This window comes from Callithrix jacchus, chromosome 4, assembly GCF_049354715.1.
Source record: "Callithrix jacchus isolate 240 chromosome 4, calJac240_pri, whole genome shotgun sequence".
Lineage (NCBI taxonomy): Eukaryota > Metazoa > Chordata > Mammalia > Primates > Cebidae > Callithrix > Callithrix jacchus.
This window is the reverse complement of record NC_133505.1, coordinates 5204327-5230208: the sequence shown is the minus strand read 5'-3', so window position 1 is coordinate 5230208 and position 25882 is coordinate 5204327. Positions and strand designations below refer to the sequence as shown.

Below are 25882 nucleotides of genomic sequence, written 5' to 3'. Positions count from 1 at the left end.
AGCTTCTCCTTTTATCCTTCCCTCTCTTCTACTTTGCCACGGTATTGTTTCGGTGGTTTCACACTGGCCTCCCTGTTTTATCTTGGGAGAGAACAGACTTATGAACCATCAGTGAAGGTAACACCTGAAACTGAAAAACGGACTGAAAAAAAAAATCATGGCACATCAGGACTCAAGTATTATTTAAATAATTTTAAGTGGAAGGGAGAGGAAAAGGGAAAAACAAAAAGGGCTTCATTTGTATTCCCTGCCTTACAGGTAAACTAAAACAAGAGAAACAAGAATAAATTTCAGTGTTTTCCAGCCCTGTGGCAAAGTTGTGGAATGCAAATTAAAGCCCTCCAAAGATGGCTGCCGACTGTAGACCTGTTGTTAAAGAAACGTTTCTTCTAAATTCTATCTTGGTGACCAGAGGGGACCATTTGTCACACATGGAAATGATATCATGCCTGATACACTGTGTCAAAGATCTGCCAAATATGACATTATTGATTCAGTCACATTAAAAATCTTATTATAATTGAGGGAGTCATTTTTGCCTTCACACTCAAACTCTGAAGAAAGGGCCCCAGGTTATATGCAGACTACTCTTCTCCCTATTTTATTCATGGAATAGATGAGGACTCAGGCTTAACCCAATACCCCCTTTCAATTGTAAACTATAAAAATAACAATCAGTCTTCCCAGTAACAATAATAATAATGAGAAACTTCAGTTCATCTTCCTAATTAATCTTCCTTACCGGACAATTTAAACCTGTAAGCTAATGTTTTCTGGGTTTTGTTTTTTTGAGATGGGAGTCTCGCTCTATCACCTAGGCTGGAGTGCAGTAGCATGATCTCGGCTCACTGCAACTTCCTTCTCCGTGGTTCAGGTGCCTCTCTTGCCTCGACCACCCGAGTAGCTGGGACTACAGGTGCCTGCCACCACGTCCGGCTACTTTTTGTATTAGTAGAGATAGGGGTTTCACCATGTTAGCCAGGCTAGTCTCCATCTCCTGACCTTGTCATCCACATGCCTTCGCCTCCCAAAGTGCTGGGACTATAGGCGTGAGCCACCAGATCCAGCCCCTGTAAGCTAGTATTTTTAAATGAAGAAAAAAATTTCTTTCAGTAGTATTACTTCCAAAAAACTCTGAACTTCAGCATCATTAAATGAGAAAAAAATTACTGTGGCAGTATATGACATTTAATTAAGGAAGCCTCTGGAATGACCAGTAATATGCTTCACAAGTCGTAACTAAATGATTCAAAGTTGTAATGCTAAAGAGAGAGGCAGGGAAATGTGCTGCAAAGTCACGTTTAGAATCATTCCAGGCTTACTAAACACAGGTTCTTCAAAGATGGAGCGAGGAAAGCAGAACTTACTGAGAGGTCATCTCCACGAAGGACGTTCCCTGAGAGGTCGAGGTGGATGAGGGTAGAGGCGGTCAGTGGATTGGCACTGAGTGACTGAGAAAGGCTGTTCACCCCTGCAACAGCAAGAAAATGCAGGCTCAGGTTCCACTCCAGGAAATGAAATCTGAGGCTTCTGTTGCTATAAACGGCCCAGCAGTTCCATCAAACTGCAGGATTCAGGCTAACCATAAGCACCGTCCCCGAAAGGTGGTGCTATGATTGTGTTTCCTTTTGACACACCCTTAGGAAGAACAAGTTGGTCAAAGGCAAAACCCCTCACGGAATCAGAAGTAATGAATCGGCTTCCCTTTGCTCCACGTCTTCTGATGTGTCCAAGGACAGAAAGGATTTTAATCTGAAGCCTAAGGATGATGAAAGCTATCTAACTGGTAATGTTTATCCTTCTCAATCCTGCCAGGTGATTCTTGACTTAGTGCATGGTGTTTAAACAAGCATGTCTGAATTCAGATAATGTAGGCTATTGAAAGCATTGGGAAGTTAAAAAGAGAAGTATACAGCTCTTCTTAAATGTATTATATTCAAGGAAAAAATCTGGATTAAAATGGATTTCACAGAGAATGAGGAGATGATCTGTACACCACCTAAGAGGCAATCACAAGGAAAAGGTATTATTCACACTCTATACTCTTCACACACATAGATGGCTCAAGTCAACATACACTGAACTAAGCTGACAAATCCACCTCAGAAAACGAAGAGTGGGTATGTGAGGCTGCTTATTCTGTGTGGAGAGAACTAAGTTCTCTCACAGGTGGCTAACAGTTATTGACAGGCCCGCTGGTCACGGCGTCTAGGGGGCCACTTCTTTTCAGAAGGGAACAGGAGCTCTTTGAGGTATGTCACTATAAAATAGGAGCCCAGAAGTATCTAATCACTCACCACGGCACGGATGATTTTTCTTAGCACAAGGGGAATGTGAGAGATAGCAAACCTCCTCATGTGTCTGCCAAAAGTCCATGGTTCCAAATTATACATTACAGAAATATGGCTATTTCTAAATTGGGTATACTTTTAGAAATTATTTTGTCTTATTTCTCGGCAAAATTTTTCAAAAATCCCAACGTATCAAACTGAGACTAAAGTAAGTCTACTACTCGAAAGAGAATCAGGAAAAGGTTTTCTTTCCCCTCCACACTTGGGCAGACCCTTCATAGAGAAGAGGGACCAAGGTCAAGTCTGCCAGTAAGAGCCAGTTCTGGTCATCGCAGCAGGACACTACAAGAGCTGTGGGGGGCAGATGCAACCTCCCACTGGAGCACCTCCCCGCTGTGAGCTTAGAACGTTCAGTGTAGGAGCGATAAAATGGCCATTGTCGTCTTCTCCGCTTCAGAGTTAGAATCAACTGATTCTAGTGTGTGCCATTTCTCAAGGGTGAGCGCACATTTGGGTGGGTATACAGGAGACAGAGACTTTGAATATAAAATATTTAAGTACAAAGAACTTCTTGGCTGTCAACTCACCATTTACTAAATGCTAACAAAATGCTGGAGATTAGGAGATATGTGGGGATCGCTCCCGTGTGAGGCCCCTAGGAAATGGGCCTCGCCATACGGTGAGCTTGAGCCTGGACACAGATCCCCGGTTGGTGGAGTCGAGCTGAGGGAAAGCAGGAACCGAGAAAGGGACTATGATATTCAAAATAATTAACAGACATTACTTTATGGATATGAGGACTTGGGAGGCACTGTGTCCACTTTTGGCTCCTTATGGTTTATTGCTTGATTGTGTTCATTTTGGACCCTTGTTACCTTCATTGTAAAATATTAACTTAAGTATTTACACTTAGTAACTTACTTATAGTAACTTCCTGGGTGTAACTGTAACTTACCATAACTTACTGGGTGTAACTGTAACTTACTTACCATAACTTACTGGGCGCAACTGTAACTTACTTACCTTGACCTATTGGGCGTAACCTACTTACTGGAAGTAATCTACTTACTGGACTTACTTACTGGGCATAACTTAGTGGGCATAACTTGCTTACTGTAACTTAAGTATGTTGATCTGGCGTAAACAACTTTGACTTCAGAAAAGTATATAATGAAATGTATTGCAAAAATAAAATTGCTGCTTGGACATAGCCTAAGCCAGCCCTCTAGACTTCGCTTTTCTTTATTCTTTCACTTCCGCGCACTCTCCCTCAGGTTAAATGAGACATCGACGTTGGCGGTCTCAGGGACTCCTGCAAGGTCGGTAGTCCCCCGGCAGACGTGCCGGCCCCCAACAGAGATGAATGTAAATAAGATCATTTTTTTACCCTCAAAAATTACAAAGACCATTAGGGAAAAACTCCATATCCTACGTTATTCACTAAGAATCACTGGTGGAGAAATATCAATTTGTAAACCAAAGTCCTCGGATCTGCAAGGACTACAAGGATTCTCATCAAGAAAATCAGTTGTAAAATTGTTTCCTTAGTGAAGTATAACAAAACTAATAAATTCCAAAATTACGAAAAGTTGGTGCTACACAAGGAATACTCATTTCAATAAACGTTTCATGAAAGCCTACTGTGTACCAGGCAGGGTCTTTAGAGATACCATCTGACTCTGAAGACCAGTGGAGTGGGAGACAGAGACAGCTGAATAATCACTGTCCAGTGAGACAGTATCAATGGGGCAAGAAAAGAACAGGCAGTAGAGGAGGAGATTTGATTAATCGTGTTACATAAAACGAACATATAGTGGCCTATTAACAAAGGTTGTTTTCTGGAGGGTATTTTCTGTAACTGTTTAAACAACCAACTTCCTTTAGTTTGTCCTGATATTAGTATTAACGTATTTCTTAATGGAACAACTGAGTCCAAAACATACCACCAATGCCACATTCTCACCAAGAAATCATTAGTAAAATCATTTCCTTAGTGAGGTATAACAAAACTAATAAATAAATTCCAAAATTAGAAGGCTAAATTAGTCCTGACAGCAAAATGCTCCTTGACAAGTGTGGGCGCTTGGCAGTTGCCCAACATCTGAATAGACTGGAGAGAGAATCATGTTATCAGCTCAGCTACATGCTACTGAAATAGCACGAAGGATTTCCTCTCCTGCCCCCTGAGCCCATGTTCACATGAGGCCTATGTTAATAAGCCCACAAAGAGTGGAGAATTATACAAGTACAGATCTAAAAAATAAATAAATAAGGCTCATATAGCCCTAACTAAACACATTTACATGCCTTTCTTGATTCTCTCTAGTGATTTTGACCATTCTCTCTTATTATTGTAGTATTTACAGCTGGAAAAAGGTGGTACCAGATGGCTCTGCCTTGACATAATCTGGCAACCAGCAGGACGTTTGCTAGAAATCCAGAAAACTATCAGTTAGCTACCAACTGAGATAGAGAAAGGGTATTTGGAGGCAGTGACGATGTCATGGGGAGATTTTTTTTTTTTAATCTGTCTTGAATTATCCATCCATGAATATAAATGCTAGTCAAATTCAGCAGGAGCTTAACCCTGCAATGTAACTCAAGTCATTTTAAATCTGTGACCCTTTCAGATCCTATGTAAAATCATGTCGAGAAGTCGATTTAAAAAAATAAATAAACGTTTCAAGATGTCTTTGTCTTAGGGCAATTTGAAATTCTTCAGGCTGGGAGTGGGGGCTCACGCCTATAATCCCAGGCACTTTGGGAGGCTGAGGCAGGTGGATCACCTGAGGTGAGGAATTCCTCTCTACTAAAAACGCAAACCTCTTCTCTACTAAAAATAGAAAAATTAGCTGGGTGTGGTATCAGGAGCCTGTAATCCCAGCTACAGGAGGCTGAGGCAAGAGAATTGCCTGAACCTGTGAGGCAGAGACTGCAGTGAGCCGAGATACTGCAAGTGCACTCCAGCCTGAGCAACAGAGCAAGAGCCCGTCAAAATAAAAAATAAAATAAAAATGTCAAGTCATGTTACAAAACAATGCTGATTCTTAAAACACACATTTTAATATAAACATATTTTATTGCAGGTAAGAGATAAATGAGGGGACCCTTATTTGTAAAGGGTACAGGCAATGTGGGGCTGTCCTCATCATAAGGAGGTGGATGGAGAAGTCCAGCTGTGCCCGTGGGACCTTCCCACTGTTACCATACTAAAAGGACAGGGGCATCAAGAAAAGGTGGCATGGAGGGTCCTCAGAACCAAGCTTGCCCTCAGAAGGATAAATGATCACTACATCCTTCTGTTTGTTATATAGTAATGAACAAATGAATTAACATAAATATGATCAAGCATTATTAATATAATCAGGTCTTTTGTTTTGTTTTCCAAAGAGGTTCTCGCTCTGTCACCCAGGCTGGAGTGCAGTGGCACTGTCACAGCTCACTGCAACCTAAAACTCCTGGGCTCAAGCATCCTCCCACCTCAGCCTCCTGAGTGGCTAGAATTACAGATGCAATTCATATAATCGGGCTTTAAAAAACCACCTCTGTCTTATAAAAGACTTAAATTAGACCTATGGAGCACACAATAAATAAAGAATGCTTTAAATATGTATAGAAGTCATACCGATTTTTTAAAAAGATTAACACTGCAAATAGAACACTAACAAAAGATACAAACTTAATGACTTCTCTAAAAGAAATACAAATGGCTAAGGAACAAGGGGATTCAGAGGGGGTTTGCCTTCTTATTTACACTTTTTAGCATCTTCTAAATCTTTACCATAAGTGTGTACTACGATGGTAATCATCACAAAAGGGCTTCTATAAAATGGATTTGCTGAAGTGGAACAGTGATAATGCAAAGGAGTTACATGTAGCTGTAATTAATTAGACAGCTTCCGGCACGAGATCTGAAAACACCGACTCCTGGGGAAATCCCTTTGGTAATTTATTCTCATACCTTAATCTTAAGTATGCGTGTATAAATGTGTGCACATAAGATCACAGGACTTACGGAACTAATTCCAATTTCAAACCATTCTTTTTTTTTTTTTTTTTTTTTTTTTTGAGACGGAGTTTCGCTCTTGTTACCCAGGCTGGAGTGCAATGGCGCGATCTCGGCTCACCGCAACCTCCGCCTCCTGGGTTCAGGCAATTCTCCTGCCTCAGCCTCCCGAGTAGCTGGGATTACAGGCACACGCCACCATGCCCAGCTAATTTTTTGTATTTTTTAGTAGAGATGGGGTTTCACCATGTTGACCAGGATGGTCTAGATCTCTTGACCTCGTGATCCACCCGCCTCGGCCTCCCAAAGTGCTGGGATTACAGGCGTGAGCCATCGCGCCAGGCCACCATTCTTAATTTAACTGCATATTCAGAATAATGTATGATGGCACGGATATACATCATCAAGGGATGACTTTGCTTCACTTATTTATTTATCCAAGGCACATTCAGTGAAACACTAAGAAGTGCCAGGACACAGCAATGAATGAGGCAAAGCCCTTACTGAACAAACGCAATGGACACACATTAAGACAGAGGAATTTACAAAGAGCTATGGAATACAGAGAAAGGAGCATTTAGTTATTCAGGATATGGTGAGGGGGGTTGTTCGAGGACGCTTCAAAGAGAAAGTAAGACAGAAACGGCTGGGCGCAGTGGCTCATGCCTGTAATCCTAGCACTTTGGGATGCTGAGGCAGGCAGATCGCTTGAGCTCAGGAGCTCAAACATAGAGAAACCCCATCTCTACAAAGAAAATACAAAAATTAACTGGGTGTGGTGGTGCATGATTGTGGTCCCAGCTACTTGGGGGCTGAGGCAGGAGGAGTGCTTGAGCCCAAGAGGTAGAGGCTGCAGGGAGCCAAGGCTGTACCACTGTACCACTGTACTCCAGTCTGAGTGACAGAGTCCCAGTCTCCAAAAAAAAGAGAGAGAGAGAGAGAGAGAACTAGAAGTTGAATCTCACAGGATGCACAGTAATTCAGCAGACATTCCAGGTACAAACACTAAGTTTGCTCCAGGTAGAAACTGAGGCATGTAAAGACATAAGACAGCTCAGGATGATGATAATTTTGATGATGGTGATGGCAGTGGTGCCATCACTGGTGGGGGTGACCTAACAGTGGCTGCTGGCATTTATTAAGCACTCTGTGACAGAAACCATACTGTATGCCTATTAAATCATTTAACCCTAACTACATGTGCAGAAATAAGATATTGCTATTTCTGTCCTACAAATGAGGTACCTGGAAACAAAAGCATGTTCATAAATAAGTAGAAAAGTCAGTATTCAACCTTGGGCGATCTGACTACAGAACTGATACTTTCAACCACTACACATGCTGCTTTCAAAAGACAGTGACTTTCTTAAGAAATGGCAAGAGGTTCAAGAAACTTTTGTTAAATGGTAGTGCAGGCAGGTGCCAGGTGCTGCAGATACAAAGATGAGAGAAGCACAGGCCACAAGAGCCCCAGAGTAGCAAGAAACACACAATATTCATACAACGATGTTACACACGGGATCTTGAAGTAATACAAAGGGAAGAGTCATTGATTCTGTCGCCTTGGGAGCAGGGAACACATCTCAGCAGAGTTTATCACAGATAAACAGTTTTATCAAAACACACTGAAGCTCTCTGAGAATATTCGTGGATAAAAGAAATTTTTTTTCAGACAGCCAGGGCAAAATGTGAAGATATACAAAGAAAGGTAGAATGAATACAGGATAATTTCTAATATTATTGTTGAGGTGCTGCTGTGGCAAAATAATAATAGAATTGACAGGATTTAATGAGTAAGTGGAAAAAACGAAGGTGAGTGAAGTTAGGAATTGATCTGGGGAGAAGATAAAGACATCTGTAAAGACAGAAATACAAGGAGCGGTGCTACAGTGGTGACTCGCAGTTAGGCCCAACAGCTTTCCGTAGAGCAGATAGTCTATCTGACAGTTTGAAAGGTCAACTTGTTGAACCAAGAGAAACACAACCAGGTGTATCTAGAAATGTGAGGCAGGAGGGTAGAGGCAGCCAGGGGAGTGTTCCCTGACTCAAAGTTTTAAAAGTTAAACACCAGATGTACAGATCAAAATTTTTCTCTCCTCTGAAAGCACTCCACTTCAGAGCATGAGAAACTGAATTACATAATGTCTTTATCTGCCAGAGTGATGCTACAGTAATGTAATACATATATTTTTAAATGTAAGTACAGAACAAATAATTCTAACTAAGGTAGAAGGTGCAGCAGAAATATTTCGGAAACACTGTTAGGTAAATAAGAAATACTGTACCTTTAGGTGATAATGAGGTTTTGGATAAATTTAAATGCTTTAATCCCTTTGGGAGTTTGGCAAATTGAATACTTAAAGAGGACACACCTGAGAAAGGAAAAAAAGAGATTATTAGAATTTTCAGGTTCTCAGAATTACATTTTTTACAATGCATGAAAACTTAATTTTGATTCTGACTGAAGATATCATATTTTTCTTTCTGATATCAGACTCTGTTTTCTAACCATTTACCACCAAACCCCCTTTTCTTTCTGTCCTACCTACAGGGTAAGAAAAGGGGAAGATTGTTTTATCAAGCGTATAATATCTCAAACTTTTCCATTGGAGATATTTTTTTTTGGAACCAAGTGTCACTCTTCTTTCTCAAAGTTCTATGTAAAATGCAAATCCTCTTGGAAAGGATAATTGTTAACCCCTTTTCTTTTTAACCTCTGTCTTAATGAGTTGATCGCTCTTCTAGCTGAGCAGATGTATGCTGTTTAATTGTCAGGAAGAATGGAGTATATTAACTATTCTGATAATGGTGGACGGATTCCTATACTTAATTGGCTTACAGCTAACAACCTCATACAGAGCTTCAGAGCACGCTTTGACTTCTTAAAGGTAGATTTTTTTTAACTTTGCATAAGTCACCAGGACGTTACAGTATTTAAAATCAGGTATCTTCTAAATTTAATGGGAGATTGGGAACACCAGCTCACTCATCCAAGAGCATAGATGACTCATCCAACCAGTCATCTATGAGCATAGACTGTTTTCTGGGAGGAAAAAAGTAATACACAAATGTATGCCCTTCATACAGGTTCTTCAACTGACCTCCTGCTGTAGACTAGCCAACATTTCCCCAGGGGCATGTTCTTGAGAAGGCTCCTTAAACAATATTAATTTCTGTTCCCTTAGACTAATTCTCAAGCCTCAGGGAGCTCTAAGAAATTACTGTGCTGGTTGCTGCCCTTTTATATAACCCAAATTATCAACAAATCTAATCACAACTTGGAAGAAACAACATGGAAGTCATGCGGCTTGACTAAGCCTCTACATGGGTGTCTCCCCAAGAACAGCGAGTGTTCTGGGGCCTCTAATTCCCCCGTGTGCTTCCACAGTCAAAGAAGTGTGAAAATCACTGGAATCCATCATGTTAAACAGGTTTCTATTTGAGTCTTTCCAGGGACTTGAATATGCTAATCCATTTTGTGAATTACAAGAAAAGGGCAGGCTTGATATTTAGCTGATATATTCTTGTTAAAAAAAAAAAAGTTACAAGTTGATGGGAGGAGGGAGGAAGACTGAAAACCTGTTAAAACTTAATCCAAAAGGCAAAAAAGAGAGGGAAAAGGGGACAAAGGAAAAAACAGACACAAATACAGATTTTCACCCAAATGATTACATTAAATATGGATTTATTAAATATGGATACTTAAAACTTATTTATATCATTTAAAATATATATATAGACTCAAATACAAGTCAAAGATGATTTATTTGAATAAAAATATCAAATGTTTTCAAGAGATTCACCTATAGATATGCGTATTCAGAAATGATCATAAAAACATGAAAAAAGATATGCTACAAACACCGAGCAAAAGACATCTGATGTAGCTGCAATAAGACAATTTACATTTTAGAACACGACTAAAGATAAATGGAAGATTTCATTAACGAGACACAATTACTCTAAATCTATGTTCTGATTAACATCACCTGAAAATAAAGTAAATCTGACAGTAACAAAAGGAAAATACATACATTACACAAACACACACACAATATAGATGGAAGTTTTCTAACACACTTCTATTAGTAGCTAATAAATGAACAGAAATAGTAAAGATAGAGAATATCAAGAGCATAATGAAAAAAGAAATGACTGATATATTTAAAACGCTCTACCCAGTAACTACAGAATACATTTCTTCAAAGTGTACACTGAATATTTTCCAAAAGGGATCATATACTGAGCCATAAAGCAAGCCTCAACAAATAATAAAATGTTCCTTAGTACTATGAATTCATACACAGAGTATCAGTATGTTCTCTGCCATCACTACAATAGTTCAAACAGAAATTATAGCAGTAAGATAATTAGAAAATCCCCAAATAACTTGAGCAATATATTTCTAAATAACAATAGTTCAGGGGAAAGAAAACCACAATGGGAATTTTTAAAATATTTTGAGTTAAATCTAAAAACTATAGTATTAAAAATTTGGGGATCTAACTAGAGCCACGCCTAGAGAGAAATCAATAGAACCGGAAAATAATTTTTAAAAAGATGAAAAATTGGAAAATAATTACCTAATTATCCATCTCCAAAAATAGCAACTTAATCCTCACTCACTTCTGTAAACAGAAGGAAGGAAAAAAATAAAGAATCCAATTAAATAAATAGCAGCTGTAAAAATAAGTAAATTTTAACAAAGTTGGTTCTTTAAAAATACTAACAAAATCAGTAAATTCCAGCAAGACTGGTAAAATAAATAAATGAGAGAGAGAGAGATCAAAATGTCAAAATCAAATGAAAGCAGGATGTTTATCTTTGTAGCGATCCTACAGGCACTGTATTATAATTGCAGGGCATAAACAAGTCGGTAAGTCAAAAAACTATCATTTTAATACAAAGAAACAAATCCCTTACAAAAAAAATGACAGACCAAAACTAATTTAAGGAGAGTAAATAATCTCAATAGTTTGCTATCTATTCAAGGAAACGAATTTATTACTAAAAAATCTCCCCACAAAGAGAAGCAAAAGAAGTATTTCCGTTTCAAAAATAAGGCCAAGAGAAAAAGACATGGGATCAAGAATATAAGAATATAGGGAGGCTAGGCGCCATGACTCATGTCTGTAATCCCAGCACTGTGGGAGGCTGAGGCAGGGAGTTTGAGACCAGCCTGGCCAACATGGAGAAACCCCGTCTCTAGTGAAAAATACAAAATTAGCCGGGCGGCAGATGCCTGTAATCCCAGCTGCTTAGGAGGCTGAGACAGAAGAATCATTTGAATTGAGGAGGCGGAGGTTGCGGTAAGCCAAGATGGTCCCACTGCACTCCAGCCTGGACAACTAGAGTGAAAACTCCGTGTCCAAAATAAATAAATAAATAAATAAAAAGAATATAGGGTTACTGGAAAAAACTGAGTCAACACATCTAATTTCTGAATGCCCTAAAATCTAAATCTGTGCCATTTTTAAATATTACTTTACCTGTTTAACCACAAAAATATCAATTATCTCACTTAATCCTTAGAATATTCTTATTTGGTAGGGACTATTACTATCTATTTTTAAGATAAAGAAGCTGAAGTATAGAGGAGGTGGGTAATTTGCCCAGGACCACTTAGCTAGAAAGCTGTGAAGCCTGGACAGAATTAAACCCATGTATTTGACTCCAGAACTCACTGATATACACTGAGAGACATGAAAGATGTAAAACACCAAGGAAAGTAAGCAGCAATCCTAGAATCTGTATCGCTCTTGTCCTACTTAGAAGATCAAATCAGAGCCACCACCAAAGAGCTGGGAAAAAATATCAGCATATTTCAGGTCAACAAAAAAACACTAGACATGAGATTCTAAATGGTCGGTCAATGAAATAATCAAATCTGAAATAAAGTCAGGGGAGGAGCCTGGGAAACATAGTACGACCACGTCACTACGAAAGAAATTTAAAACTTAGCCAGGCGTGGTGGTGCACACCTGTGATCCCAGCTACTTGGGAGGCTGAGGGGCAAGGATGGCTTGAGCCCAGGAAATCGAGGTTGCAGTGAGCCGTTATTGCACCACCATACTCCAGCCTGGGCAACAGAGAGAGGCGTTCTCTCAAAAAACAAACAAAAAATGCGAGGAGACCAAGTGAGGACAGACATTTCTGAAAAGACTGAAATCATAAGAACTGAGGTAATCGGGACGGATAACTAGGAAGAACAGAACACAGAATGTGTAATGCTTAGATAAGTCGAGCATAAACGTACACGCTTACATTAGTATTAGAAAACGAAAACCAAACTTTCCCCTAAACAATGTACTCTGACATTTTCCTTTCTGTTCCACTGCTTTAAAAAAAACAATGCTTGTCAAGGACTACTAAACTGATTTCACGGCCAGCTAATGGGTCGTGACCCACAGCCTGAGAAACACTGTGTTACATGAAGACCAAGAGCAAGCTGGGAACAGACATGGCCTTACAACGAGGACAGGCACAGCCTGTGTACGTGTGCGGTCTGTTCGTCTTGTGTGGCTCCCGCAGAAGGAGAGCCGGAGGGCATCGGCACTTGAAGCCTTACACACACCGTCCCTCTGCTTACTAAGTCAGACTCCAACCTCCTTTACCACGAGCCCCTCAACAGTCGGAAGACGCAGGCCTGTCCGCTACATACATGTGAAAATAGGAGATCTGCTGCGTCGACATTCATATGATCAACTGTTTGAACATTTCCAAGTACGTCCCTGAGTGTAAGGTTTAGGTACAAAACCACATTCCATTTGCTGTTTCAATTCCTCAGAATTCTTGGCCACTTAACTGTTAAGATCTTATCTCCCTTCTTTTTTTTTTTTTTTTTTTTTAGGTGGAGTCTCGCTCTGTGACCCAGGCTGGAGTGCACTGGCAGGATCTTGGCTCACTGCGACCTCCGACTCCATAGTTCAAGCAATTCTCCTGCCTCAGTCTTCTGAGTAGCTGGAATGACAGAGGCACGCGCCACCAAGCCCAGCTATTTTTTGTATTTTTAGTAGAGACGGGGTTTCACCATATTGGCCAGGATAGTCTCAATCTCCTGACCTCAGGTGATTCGCCCTTCTCAGCCCCCCAAAGGGCTGGGATTACAGGGGTGAGCCACTGCACTCGGCCCCTTGTATTTCTTGGAGCTTTATTACAAATAATAGTCCCCAGCGTGGTCTTTTTATTTACTGTGTAACTCAATTACAGACTCTTTCTTCACCCTTTTTATTAGTTTCAAACACAAATACCATCACTGAAAAGCTTAGGAACAAAAATTACTAAAAGTTTTCTCTAGACTGAAATTTCAGTAAATATTTTACACTCAATTAGATTTCTTGTGGAATTTCCATCCATGAGCAGAAAAGCTACCAATCGTCTTTAGGTATTTAGCCTGAAAGAAAAAAAAACAATAAAGAATTTGTATTCAGGAGGCTTATCCCAAAGGGTAAAGAAAGGTGGGAGGTGCAAGTGTTGGCAGTTGTCTGTAAGCACTGGCAAATACAGCAATGAATGAAGTTAGAAAGGGCAGAAATGAGAAAAGTCTCGGCCTGGGAACATGGTTTCAGGATGTCAAAATTTGAGGGTTTGTGAGCAGAAAGCACACTGGAGAGTAGGCAGGAAGAGTCAAGGCTCTCCTTGGAATGACTCCTGATGGCAGTGCCGGTAAACGGGCTGCAGCTGGATGAAAACACACACAGTCAGGTCTCAGAAGCAGGAAAGCAGAGGGAAAAAGCAGGCAAACACCACCTTTGAACACAGGGTCTGACCGTATACAAAAGAAATCTCTATACACTTTACCATAATTTTCAAGTGCAAATAAAAAAACTACAAGGCCGGGCGCGGTGGTTCACACCTGTAATCCCAGCACTTTGAGAGGCCGAGGTGGGTGGATCACGAGGTCAAAAGATCGAGACCATCCTGGTCAACATGGTGAAACCCCGTCTCTACTAAAAATACAAAAAAATTAGCTGGGCATGGTGGTGCGTGTCTGTAATTCCAGCTACTCAGGAGGCTGAGGCAGGAGAATTGCCTGAACCCAGGAGGTGGAGGTTGCGGTGAGCCGAGATCGCGCCATTGCACTCCAGCCTGGGAAACAAGAGCGAAACTCCGTCTCAAAAAAAAGAACTACACAAGAGAATTAAGGTTAAATAAAAGCAAATTCAACTTAAAGAAAACATTTTTGGATTGTGGACAGTCTTACATTAGATACTGTGCATCTTAGGAAAGAGGGAAGGGGAGACAGAAAGCCAGGGAGTGAGGATGAGCGGAAGTGAGCCGCTGCAGCACAGGGAAGGAACGTCCACCTCTAGTCACCATGTGAGTGGAACGACGTTAGGGCTGTTATGGAAGTTTCCACAGGAGCTCCAAAGTGAGGGCAAGACAGAAGAAACTGCACCTGCGGTGACAAGGTGTCTAACGCCGCTGCACCTCAGAGAACATCAGGTAAACAACGAGACAGAAAACAAAAGGCCTCCAATTCCTTCTTCCCCTTCCCACCCCCAAACAACGTGTGGTCTTTCAGGTTGGGCGTCTTTCAAGTAACAGTGTTTCTGAGATTCGTCCGTGCTGACGCATGAGTTAGAAAAAACAATTTGTATTCAATGAGTTAGAACTCCATTCTCTTTTATTTTGAGTAGTATTCCAGTGAACATATGATCTATACCACATTTATTAACGGAACCACTCCCCACTGACCAACGTTTGGGCTGTTGCTACTTTTTGCCTATTATAACTAGCACTGCTACAAACTAGTTGGATGTAAGTCCCCTTTGTGGATACGTCTCTGTGTGGGTATAAGTCTCCTTTCTCTTCAGTGATACACCTAGGAGTGGAATTGCTGGGTTATAGGGCAGATTTGAGTTTAACTTCCTAAGAAACTGTCTAACTGCTTTTGCATGTGGCTGCACCACGTAACACTGTCACCAGCACTGTGGGAGCTGCTCTTTCCTCATACCCTTCCAAGACTTATTTTGATTATTGCCACACTCCTGCTTATGAAATGGTACCTCGCTGTGGTTTTAATTTGCATTTCCCTAAACACGGAGAAGTGTCCACTTCCTGGTCCATCTGAACTTTGGATTTCATTTGCTTAAGAACCTTCCTCAAATAACTACCTCCCTCTACAGAGTTTCCTCCTGTCAGTCAATAAATGTGATCAATTCTCTCCCATCTCAAAAACAAAACCAAAATGGCCCTCCTATCTATAAAACTGCGATCTCCATGATTTCTACTTTGTCACATTCACCTCTCTGTAGTATCTGACTAATAGAGAAACACTTGTTTTTCCTAAGAATTGAGTATACCTTAAAGAAACTACTATTCCAGTACTATTCATCCGTTAATTTCGGCTTTGGCTTATTATATGAGGGTGTGTTTTTTGTGTGATCTACTTTTCTAACTGAGTCTCAACCTTCCTGTAGATTCAGTTCTTTACATGATGACAAGTCACCCTGGAGATTTCTGCTTGAATACAACTTAGCTATCTTTGTCCGCCCAGAACAGTGATCACATTAAAGACAGAAAGAAAACCTGAACATCTAAATCAGTATCTTCAGCTCACTTTAATAATTAATGCTCATCAAGTATAACACTGAAAGGTGAAAGGCCTTACTCAATAAACCTGGAAAACGTTTGCAACAGAAAATGAAAACAAAATGGTCCCACCAGAGATAAACCAATTCGTTCCTAAACGTTGCCCATCAATGTTCTACTAAGAATTCAAATTTTCGAGTTTCCCTTTCTAAACCTACTGACTCCTCTCTCTTCCCATGCAAATGCTTTTTTTTTTTTTTTTTTTTTTGAGACAGAGTTTCGCTCTTGTTACCCAGGCTGGAGTGCAATGGCGCGATCTCAGCTCACCGCAACCTCCGCCTTCTGGGTTCAGGCAATTCTCCTGCCTCAGTCTCCCGAGTAGCTGGGATTACAGGCACGCGCCACCATGCCCAGCTAATTTTTGTATTTTTAGTAGAGACAAGGTTTCACCATGTTGACCAGGATGGTCTCGATCTCTTGACCTCGTGATCCAGCCGCCTCGGCCTCCCAAAGTGCTGGGATTACAGGCGTGAGCCACCGCGCCCGGCCGCAAACACTTTTAATAAAACTTTGTGGCTCTTGGTGAACTCTAGTCCTTCATCCTCTCCCTATTCTAACACTCGAATCTTGTTAAATATTAAAAGATAAAAGTGGTGCAGAGAATTCTAACATAGTCCCCAAGAGTCTCACCCCCTGGTATATCCGCCCTGTGTAATTTCCTTGAACACGGGGGTGGGGAGCAGTAAATATACTGTTGACTCTTGAACAACATAGGTTGCAACTGCACTGGTCCTCTTATGTGTAGACGTTTCTCCACCTCTGCGGCTGCTGAGAGAGCAAGATTAACTCCTCCTTTTCTTCCTCCTCCTCAGCCTAGCCAATGTGAAGATGGCCAAGAAAAAGACCTTTATGATGACCTACTTCCACTTACCAAATAGGAAATATATTTTCTCTTTCTTATGGTTTTCTTAGTAAAATTTTATTTCCTTTTTTTTTTTTTTTTTTCTTTTGAGACGGAGTTTCGCTCTTGCTACCCAGGCTGGAGTGCAATGGCGCGATCTCGGCTCACCGCAACCTCCGCCTCCTGGGTTCAGGCAATTCTCCTGCCTCAGCCTCCTGAGTAGCTGGGATTACAGGCACGCGCCACCGTGCCGAGCTAATTTTTTGTATTTTTATTAGAGACGGGGTTTCACAATGGTGACCAGGATGGTCTCGATCTCTTGACCTTGTGATCCACCTGCCTCGGCCTCCCAAAGTGCTGGGATTACAGGCGTGAAAATTTTATTTTCTTTAGCTTACGTTAAGAATACAACATATGATACATATAACATACAAAATACCTGTCAGTCAACTGGTTATTGGCAAGGCTTCCAGTCAACAACGCTATCAGTAGTTAAGTTTTAAGGGAGTCAAAAGTTACATGTGGATGTTTTATTGTTTGGGGTCAGTGCCCCTCACTCCTGTGTTGTTCAAGGGTCAGCAGTAATGGGACAGCCCTGCCATCATTAGGTTACTAATCACTTGACTCTGAGTTCAAGAAAAACAGGGAAACTGTCATGGGTGGGCCTGATGTAGTCAGGTGAACTGTTTAAAAGACACTAAAGCATCAGAGAATTGTGCTCCAGCTGGCCTCAGACACAAAGCAAACTTCTACATTGTGAGATAAGGGGGTCACATGGCAAGGACCCTTCTAGAAGCACAGCCTCCAGGAGCTGGGAATGGTACCCACTGGTAGCTAGCAAGAAATTGGGGGCCTTGAGCCTATAGCTCCAGGGAAATTAATTCCACCAACAACCAGTGGACTTAAAGGAACTCCAGGTCACAGATGAGAGCACAGCCCCTGCTGACAACTTGCTTTGTCTTGACAGAGAGACCCAGGGCACAGAACGCAGCTAACCTGGACCCAGACTCCTGAGCCAAGGACACTATGAGAGAATAAATTTGTATCAATTTAAGCTGCCGAGTATGTGGTAATTTCTTATGCAGGAATATATAGCTAATAAAATATATACAAAATAATATTTTCCTGTCCTTTTGTTTCACTTCAAAAAAGGTTAAGCAGATCATACAATTTTAACATAAGTATTTATAAGGAAGGGTGGAAAGACCTGGAAGCCAGAAGAAACATCAACAGCACTTATCATTACAACTTAGCTTGATCCTACTCCTCAGCATGGCTAAATTAAAATTCTCTAATCCTCTTACAATTCTGGCATCAGTGAAAATGAGAACTGTGCAGTACCTCGATCCTCCAGCGGGTTGCCAGCAAGGTTAATCGTGTGGAGTCCTGAGTTGGGATTGTGCGCTAGAGCACTGGCCAGTTTTTGTGCAAAATCTCTGCACGTAAAAAAAAAACAAAACAAGATTAAATAACACAAAATGTAAAACCGTTCAAACGGAACAGGAAAGGTTACAACAGAGTGAAATCTAAATAGAGAAACTTCCCTTATAATATTAGTCTGTATATCATATATCTGTTAATACCCATTAACACCTCATTAGAGAATTTGTAAAGCCACAGCCGGAATTTTGCTCATTTTGATTAGCCAAAAGCAAAAAGAAAACATACACCTGCCCCTTTAAAGACACTCCGTTGCATGCTATAATGGTACTTTCTGGACCCTCCATAATTTAAAAAAAAAATCCTGGATTGAAACTGCTTTTCATGAAAATTGTAGTATTCACTGTATCTTATTCCGCATTTCATGCAACTGTGAACGCAAAACTGATTACACTAATTATTGAGTTTAAAGGTTACAACTGCTAGCACTACATTTTGGCAAAAATTAAAACCACTGTTTTAGTTATGTTTAACCTGAAATAATGCACTAAGTGCTACGATTATGACACTGTCAACCCTCCTCACCTAGCAGCAGTAAAACCTTTATTCTACTAGATTCTATGATGCTCTTCATGGTAGGCTTAGGTAGTGACTACCAAACCATTAGATAGAGACTATGTAAGTGTTAACCTGAAAAGGGAGAAAAATGACTAAAACTGATGAAAGCAAATCAGTAAAGTCATATGAAATATGTCATCACTGTGTCCACCAGTAATGAAAATAGAAAACCTGTATATACCATCGACAGAGCAAAAGGCACTCTGCCAATACTTTAAATATAGTAATTCATTTACCCTCACAATTTTAATTCTATATAGGAGGCACTATTATTATCTCCATTTTAAAACTGAAGAGACGAAGGCATAGAAAGCTTAAACAACTTGTGCAAGGCCATGAGGCATCTGGCTGGAGGATCCATGCTCTTCACAACTACACTATGTGCTCTCAAAAATATCAAGTGAGCCAGATGCAGTGGCATATCTGTAATCCTAGCATTTTGGGAGGCTGAGGTGGGTGGATCATTTGAGATCAGGAGTTTGAGATCAGCCTGGCCAATACAGTGAAATCCTGTCTCTATTAAAAATACAAAAATTAGCCGGGGGTGGTGGTGCATGTCTGTAATCCCAGCTGCTTGAGAGGCTGAGGTAGAAGCATCGCCTGAACCCAGGAGCTGGAGGATGCAGTGAGTCTAGATCACACCACTTCACTCCAGTCTAGGGGACAGAGCCTCCGTCTTTAAAAAACAAAAAACAGGGCCGGGTGCAGTGGCTCAAGCCTGTAATCCCAGCACTTTGGGAGGCCGAGGTGGGTGGATCATGAGGTCAAGAGATTAAGACCATCCTGGTCATCATGGTGAAACCCCGTCTCTACTAAAAATACCAAAAATTAGTTGGGCATGGTGGCGCGTGCCTGTAGTCCCAGCTACTCAGGAGGCTGAGGCAGGAGAATTGCTTGAACCCAGGAGGCGGAGGTTGCGGTGAGCCGAGATCGCGCCATTGCACTCCAGCCTGGGTAACAATAGCAAAACACCCCATCAAATAAATAAATAAATAAATAAACAAACAAACAAACAAAAAACAAAAAAACAGACCAAAAAAAACTGCACATGGCCGGGCACAGTGGCTCATGCCTGTAATCCCAGAACTTTGGGAGGCTGAGGTAGGCAGATCACAAGGTCAGGAAATAGAGACCATCCTGGCCAACATGGTGAAACCCCATCTCTACTAAAAATACAAAAATTAACCGGGTATGGTGGCCTGCAGTCCCAGCTACTCAGGCATGAGAATCGCTTGAACACGGAAGGCAGAGGTTGCAGTGAACCGAGATTATGTCATTGCGCTCCAGCCTGGCAACAGAGTGAGACTCAGTCTCAAAAAAAAAAAAAAAAAAAAAAAAAATCAAGTGATACAGTATCAAGAGATGTTACCAAATTCTTAGCCTTCATGATGATGAGTATCAGAGGGATTTATTTTTCCCAGAAGGAAAACTTTGCTCTATATGTGATCTGCCCAACTTAAAAACAAACAAAGCTATGAATTACTTAGAAGAGCAAATGGCAGAGGATTTTAAAGCAACGTATTCACAGATTCAGGAGAATACTCACGTTCTAAGTCCAGCATTTTCCAACACCAATTCTTCCAGTCGATTGGACCTACTCACCACCCTCAAGATCTGTTCACAGACATCAGTGGACTGTAACAGAAAACATTTTTTGACGATTCCATAGCTTTAAAGAAGAAAAACTTTATTCTTATAAATGCGTGCAATGCAAAGTTTTAATTAAGTGAAACATTCACTCATTCAATAAACCTTGAAAGACCATCAACTACTATGCACCACCGTGAAGACAACCCTGGCCATATCATGATATCAAGGAGAAAGTCCTTGCCTTCAGGACTGTGCCAACCTGCAGTGGAACAGGCAAGAAGAATGCTATGGTCAGAGTTTGTGCTCCCCACTCCGCCATAATTCAGAGTTAACAACCTAATCCCCAATGTGATCGTATCAGCAATTAGTACCTCTGGGAACTGACTAGATCATGACGGTAGAGCCCTCCTGAAGAAATCAGTGCTTTTGTAAAAGAGGCCCCAGAGCTATCTTGCCCCTTCCACCAAGTAAAGATACAGCTAAAAGACACCATCTGTGAACAGGAAAGAGTGCCCTCACCAGACACCACATCTGCTGGAGCCTTGGTCTCGGACTTCTCTGCCTCCAGGACTGTGGGAAATAAACCTGTTGTTTATAAGCTACCCAGCTATGGCATTTTGTAATAGTAGCCTGAACGAAATGACAAAAATAAACAATTATAGTAAAATAATAAAAAGGCCATTTTGGTAGTGCTATGCATACGCAGACGTGCACCTCATCCAGGCTCATGAAAGTAAGGACTTCCCGAAGAAAGTGATATTCAAAATGCAAAACTGAAGATCAGGTGTTAGTGACGATGCTGATGATGAAAACCTCTTTGTGAGTTCTCACCATGTGCTAGGCACTGGGTTAAGCCCTTTATGTGTACTTCATTGTAAAACCATTAAAGATTATTATTCCACTTTCGAAGAAAAGAAAATTAAGATTTAAAGAGGCGGCCAGGCGTGGTGGCTCACACCTGTAATCCAAGCATTTTGGAGGCCAAGGTGGGTGGATCACCTGGGGTCGGGCGTTCAAGATCAGCCTGACCAACACGGTGAAACCCCGTCTTGGGAAAAAAAAAAAAGATTTAAAGATGTCATGAACTTCAATAGGAAGGCTCAATAAGTACTTGATGAACACGAGCCAGTACTGGGATGATCCTGCTGGAACATGCACAGGATAGAGTGGGAAATGACCTAATGACAGGAAAGAGTTTAATAAATAATGGTCCCACGTTAATAAACATTATGTTTTCAGAAAAACATTATGTAATTACATAACTATTATGCCTCTATGTTAAGCAAGGTTGCAATTAAAATGAATAAAACAGAACAAAATTTTGAGGAGATGATGAAAAAACAGTTGTTCCCTGGCGGTAGAATTGTGCATATTTTTTCTTTAAAATATTGATGCTTTTCTATTTATTTGTAACCTGCTTCATTCCAAAACTAATTTAAAGTAGTTCTTAAACTTAATATTACTTATACATTAAAAACTGATTTTAGGCCAGGTCCAGTGGCTCGCACCTATAATCCCAGAACTTTGGGAAACTGAGGAAGGCAGACTGCTTGAGCTTAGGAGTTCAAGACCAGCCTTGGCAACATAATGAAATTCCATCCTTACAAAGTATACAAAAAGTAGCAGGGTGGGTTAATGGCTCATGTCTAGTCCCAGCTACTCAGGAGGCTGAGGTGGGAGGATCACTTGAGCCTAAGATGTCAAGGCTGCAGTGAGGTATCCTCAAACCACTGCATCCCAGCCTGGGCAACAGAGTGAGACCCTATTTCACATGTGCACGCACACGCATGCACACACAAACACACAAAGTGACTTAAAAATGCTCCTTGCAATCTAGGATGTACTATAATACTTCAAGATATTTGAAAAAAAAAAGTGAGAGAAAGAAGGCATGTTCTGTGTGCCACGGCATATAATACCAAAGCACTTTCTTTCCTTACATTTCTTTGACTTATTAGATCACAAATACCCAGGTCGATTAACCATAATTGATACAGAGTCTGAAATGTGGCAGAAGTTCTCTCGCCCAGTATTGTTAAGAAAACCTAACTCAGAAATACCCCAACTCCCACAGCATGTAAAGTTCTCACGATTTTTGTTCATTGTTTGATTCCATTCAGTCTATAAGGCCACTGTCACACTATTCCTGGGTTTCTAATGTGTCCCGCTGATTAAGGAGGAAGGAGAAAAATTAATTCCACTTGACCCGATGCCTGCAATTTACATTATGCCGACAGTGACTATATTCAAAATGGTAACCCCCTTATGAGTATAATTCTTTATCTCATAGTGTACATACAAGGGAATGCATCTTATTCTGTGTTGTCATGATAAAAAGTGATAACTTAGATAATGTTTTTGCAGAGATTATTCTAATTACCCAAAATAATTCTTGGGATCATTACCATTTCTGAGCTTCCTTGCAGTGCAGCCGGAAAAGTAATTTACCATAATGCTTTGAAGATTTAGAGCCCATTCGGGTAAAAATACTGTAATATAAAATGTATGACAGTGTCTCCAACTTTTCTTTAAAAAGCCAGGAGGGGAGACGCATAACAAATCGTTCATGATTAAAGCAATTCTACTAATTTTTATGGAGTACCAACTACCCTGAAAGCATCATTTTCTACAGGGATGAATATATGGAAATGAAACTTTTAAAGGGTGACACACTCAAACCTCGCTACTAGGTATGTGATAATTCCAACAACATTTTCCAAACGTCTACAGCACGTGCAGCACTACGTGCACGGATTTAGGAAATTTTTTAAAAACTGGATGCAGTAGCTCTCCAAGCGCTTGTATTCAGTTAAAAATGGAATGCAAACACAAAAACTGGAATCACTTTAGAGGAATAAATGAACCAGTGCAAACTACAATAGTTTTTTTTAACTTGGAACTTCAGAACTGAAAGAAACCATTTACACTGTCTGGTAAACCATTTACACTGTCTGGTACCACCATGTCATTCCCTAAAGACTAAAAAAATGGCCGGGTGCGGCGGCTCACGCCTGTAATCCCAGCACTTTGGGAGGCCGAGGCGGGTGGATCACGAGGTCGAGAGATCGAGACCATCCTGGTCAACATGGTGAAACCCTGTCTCAACTAAAAATACAAAAAATTAGCTGGGCATGGTGGCGCGTTCCTGTAATCCCAGCTACTCAGGAGGCTGAGACAGGAGAATTGCCTGAGCCCAGGAGGCGGAGGTTGTGGTGAGCCGAGATCGCGCCATTGCACTCCAGCCTGGGCAACAAGAGTGAAACTCCGTCCCCACCAAAAAAAAAAAAAAAAAAAAAAAAGTGACGATGCTTGCCAATCTGCCTGAGTTGCAAAGCAGAAGAAGCTGAGCAAGACCCTAATTCCACTGCTTTTTTAATCAATCGAGAATGTTGGCCAAAAACATGGTCCTAATTCACATTTGGCACCATCTTTTGTTTTGTTTTATCTTTTATTCAAATTAGAAATAGTGACTGCTAATTAGGTGCTAATAGTTGCCTCATAAAGATCGATATCAAGTCATATTTTTTTGCGGCACCTTGGCACAGGAGGCTTTCATCTGGCTAGGAGCAACCTTAACCCAAAGAGCTAATGTAACTTGAGAAGCAGCCACTTATCTTTTGCCATGTACTTCATGTTTACCAAAATCCGAAGACCTGCTTTTTCACACTGTCCTTTCCTTTGAATAAACCATGTTAGATAGTGCTCTGAGACTGCCCACTTCAGTACCCATCAAAGGGGAAAGCATCATTTCTTTTTAACTTTGGGTGAAAAACAAAAAATTTAGTATTCTTTCTAAAGACATGTAGAGTAATATCCACAAAGATCATTTTTCCTTTTAAAATACCAAATATCAAAAATATGTGCAAACCATATTTTTGTGTTTAAAGCTCAGTTCACAGAAAAGCAGTATGAGCAGTCCTCAAATCCTGTCACTCCACTTCCTTCCATTCCAGGACAACCAAGGGAGCATACAAGCACTTACATGCTTTGTTTCGCCAGGACTGAAATGATTAGGTGCATATTTTATCTCCTAAACATCTAAGGCAGCTGAAAGGAGATGATACCTGGGAGAAATAAAGACAGAATGGCAACAGCAATTGCCTGGACGGCTTCCTGTAATTGCAGGTTGGGATAATCTCCAAAAGCGAGATATCCACGACCTTCCTGAAACCCTCTTGAGACCCCATTTTGAAACTCAAAAGCTTATGTGACTGCTTGAATAAACCAGAAAAACTGACGTGGTAGCAAACCATTGTTCTCTCTGATCCCATAATCCCTGGACTAATCTGGTCGTTCCTCCAATGGCTCCCCTTTCCCACCTGTCCTGGAAATGGCCCCTTTCCAGCAAGCAGCAAACAAGGGACTTCTATTCTTAGACAGCTACCTGTCTGCTCCCAGAGGGCTCACCTGGCTCCCACTCATACCAACCATCACTCCATCATGACTGCTTAGACACAACTCTTGTTTGAATAATTTAGTTCACATAATTCATACTCACATATTTATTACCTCTTTGATAACTTATTAGACATCTACTTATTAAACAAATTTTTATTAAATAGCTACTAGGAGCCACACACTCTGATATGCACTGGCTAGAGATCAATAAGAAATGGTTCGGCGGGTGGGGGGGGCTGGGGAGGGATAGCCTGGGGAGAAATGCCAAATGTGGGTGAAGGGGAGGAAGGCAGCAAAACACACTGCCACGTGTGCACCTATGCAACTATCGTGCATGTTCTGCACATGTACCCCAAAACCTAAAATGCAATTTAAAAAAAGAATATTTCCTTAGGATATGAACATGTTTCTCTTGGGTATATATTGATAAATTGCATTCCAAAAATCCAGCAGTGAAAATTAGATACAATCTGTAATAATTTGATACGTTAAAAATCTTGTTTTACTTTTTTGGGAAAAAAAGAAAGAAAAGAAAAGTAAAGAAAAGAAAAAAGAAAGAAATGGTTGCAACTAGCTCACAGTAACAGGCATGCAGGAAGCTGAGGCCGTGGAAGGTCAGCTAAGTTATCTAAGGTAACATAGCCTTGTAATAAATATCAGAATCTGAAACCGAGGTTTCTGATTCCAAGTCTATGCATTTTCCTCTACCAAATTGGCTCTTAAGGGACCCCAAATGAGTTCAGTCCATTTTCATATACATAATGTTTTAAACCACCCCTACACAAGGCAAATTCAGAACACCAAGTCACCTGCCCACTGGCCAGTCTCAACCCTCCATCTCCTACACATCCATGTCCCAATCCAAGTCTGATGTATTCACTATGAAAATCTTAAACCCCACACTCTATGACCTCTGAAAGTTGGAGGCTTAAACATAAGAGTCTTCAGGAAAACACATAAGTTCTTTCTTATCCCATAACAAACACCAGAAACTAAATTTATGGATAAGCATCTGTCCATACAACTGATACGAACTGGTAAAAACCGTAACAAAGCATCTTATTTCCCCTAATATTTTAGATCAAATAGCTTTCTTCTTCATATCTTATGACAACTAACAGATTTCACTTTAATTTATTTTGCTTTCACATAAATCTACCCAAA

At 40.7% G+C, this 25882-nt stretch overlaps 1 protein-coding gene across 16 annotated transcripts in view; it reads right to left on the bottom strand.

The window, feature by feature from the left end:
* The window catches only part of CARMIL1 (capping protein regulator and myosin 1 linker 1), a 468543-nt gene that overhangs the window by 131450 nt on the left and 311211 nt on the right, over positions 1–25882 (bottom strand). For all 16 annotated transcript variants that reach the window (XR_013533624.1, XR_013533622.1, XR_013533623.1 and 13 more), the window contains 4 exons: positions 20277–20365; positions 18074–18168; positions 8583–8669; positions 1368–1471 (listed from right to left, as the gene is read on the bottom strand). Coding sequence is in view for 13 of the 16 variants with exons in the window: in XM_078368170.1 (XP_078224296.1) it covers positions 1368–1471; positions 8583–8669; positions 18074–18168; positions 20277–20365 (375 nt within the window). In the remaining 3 variants the exon portion in view is untranslated. The remainder of the gene's footprint in view (positions 1–1367; positions 1472–8582; positions 8670–18073; positions 18169–20276; positions 20366–25882) is intronic.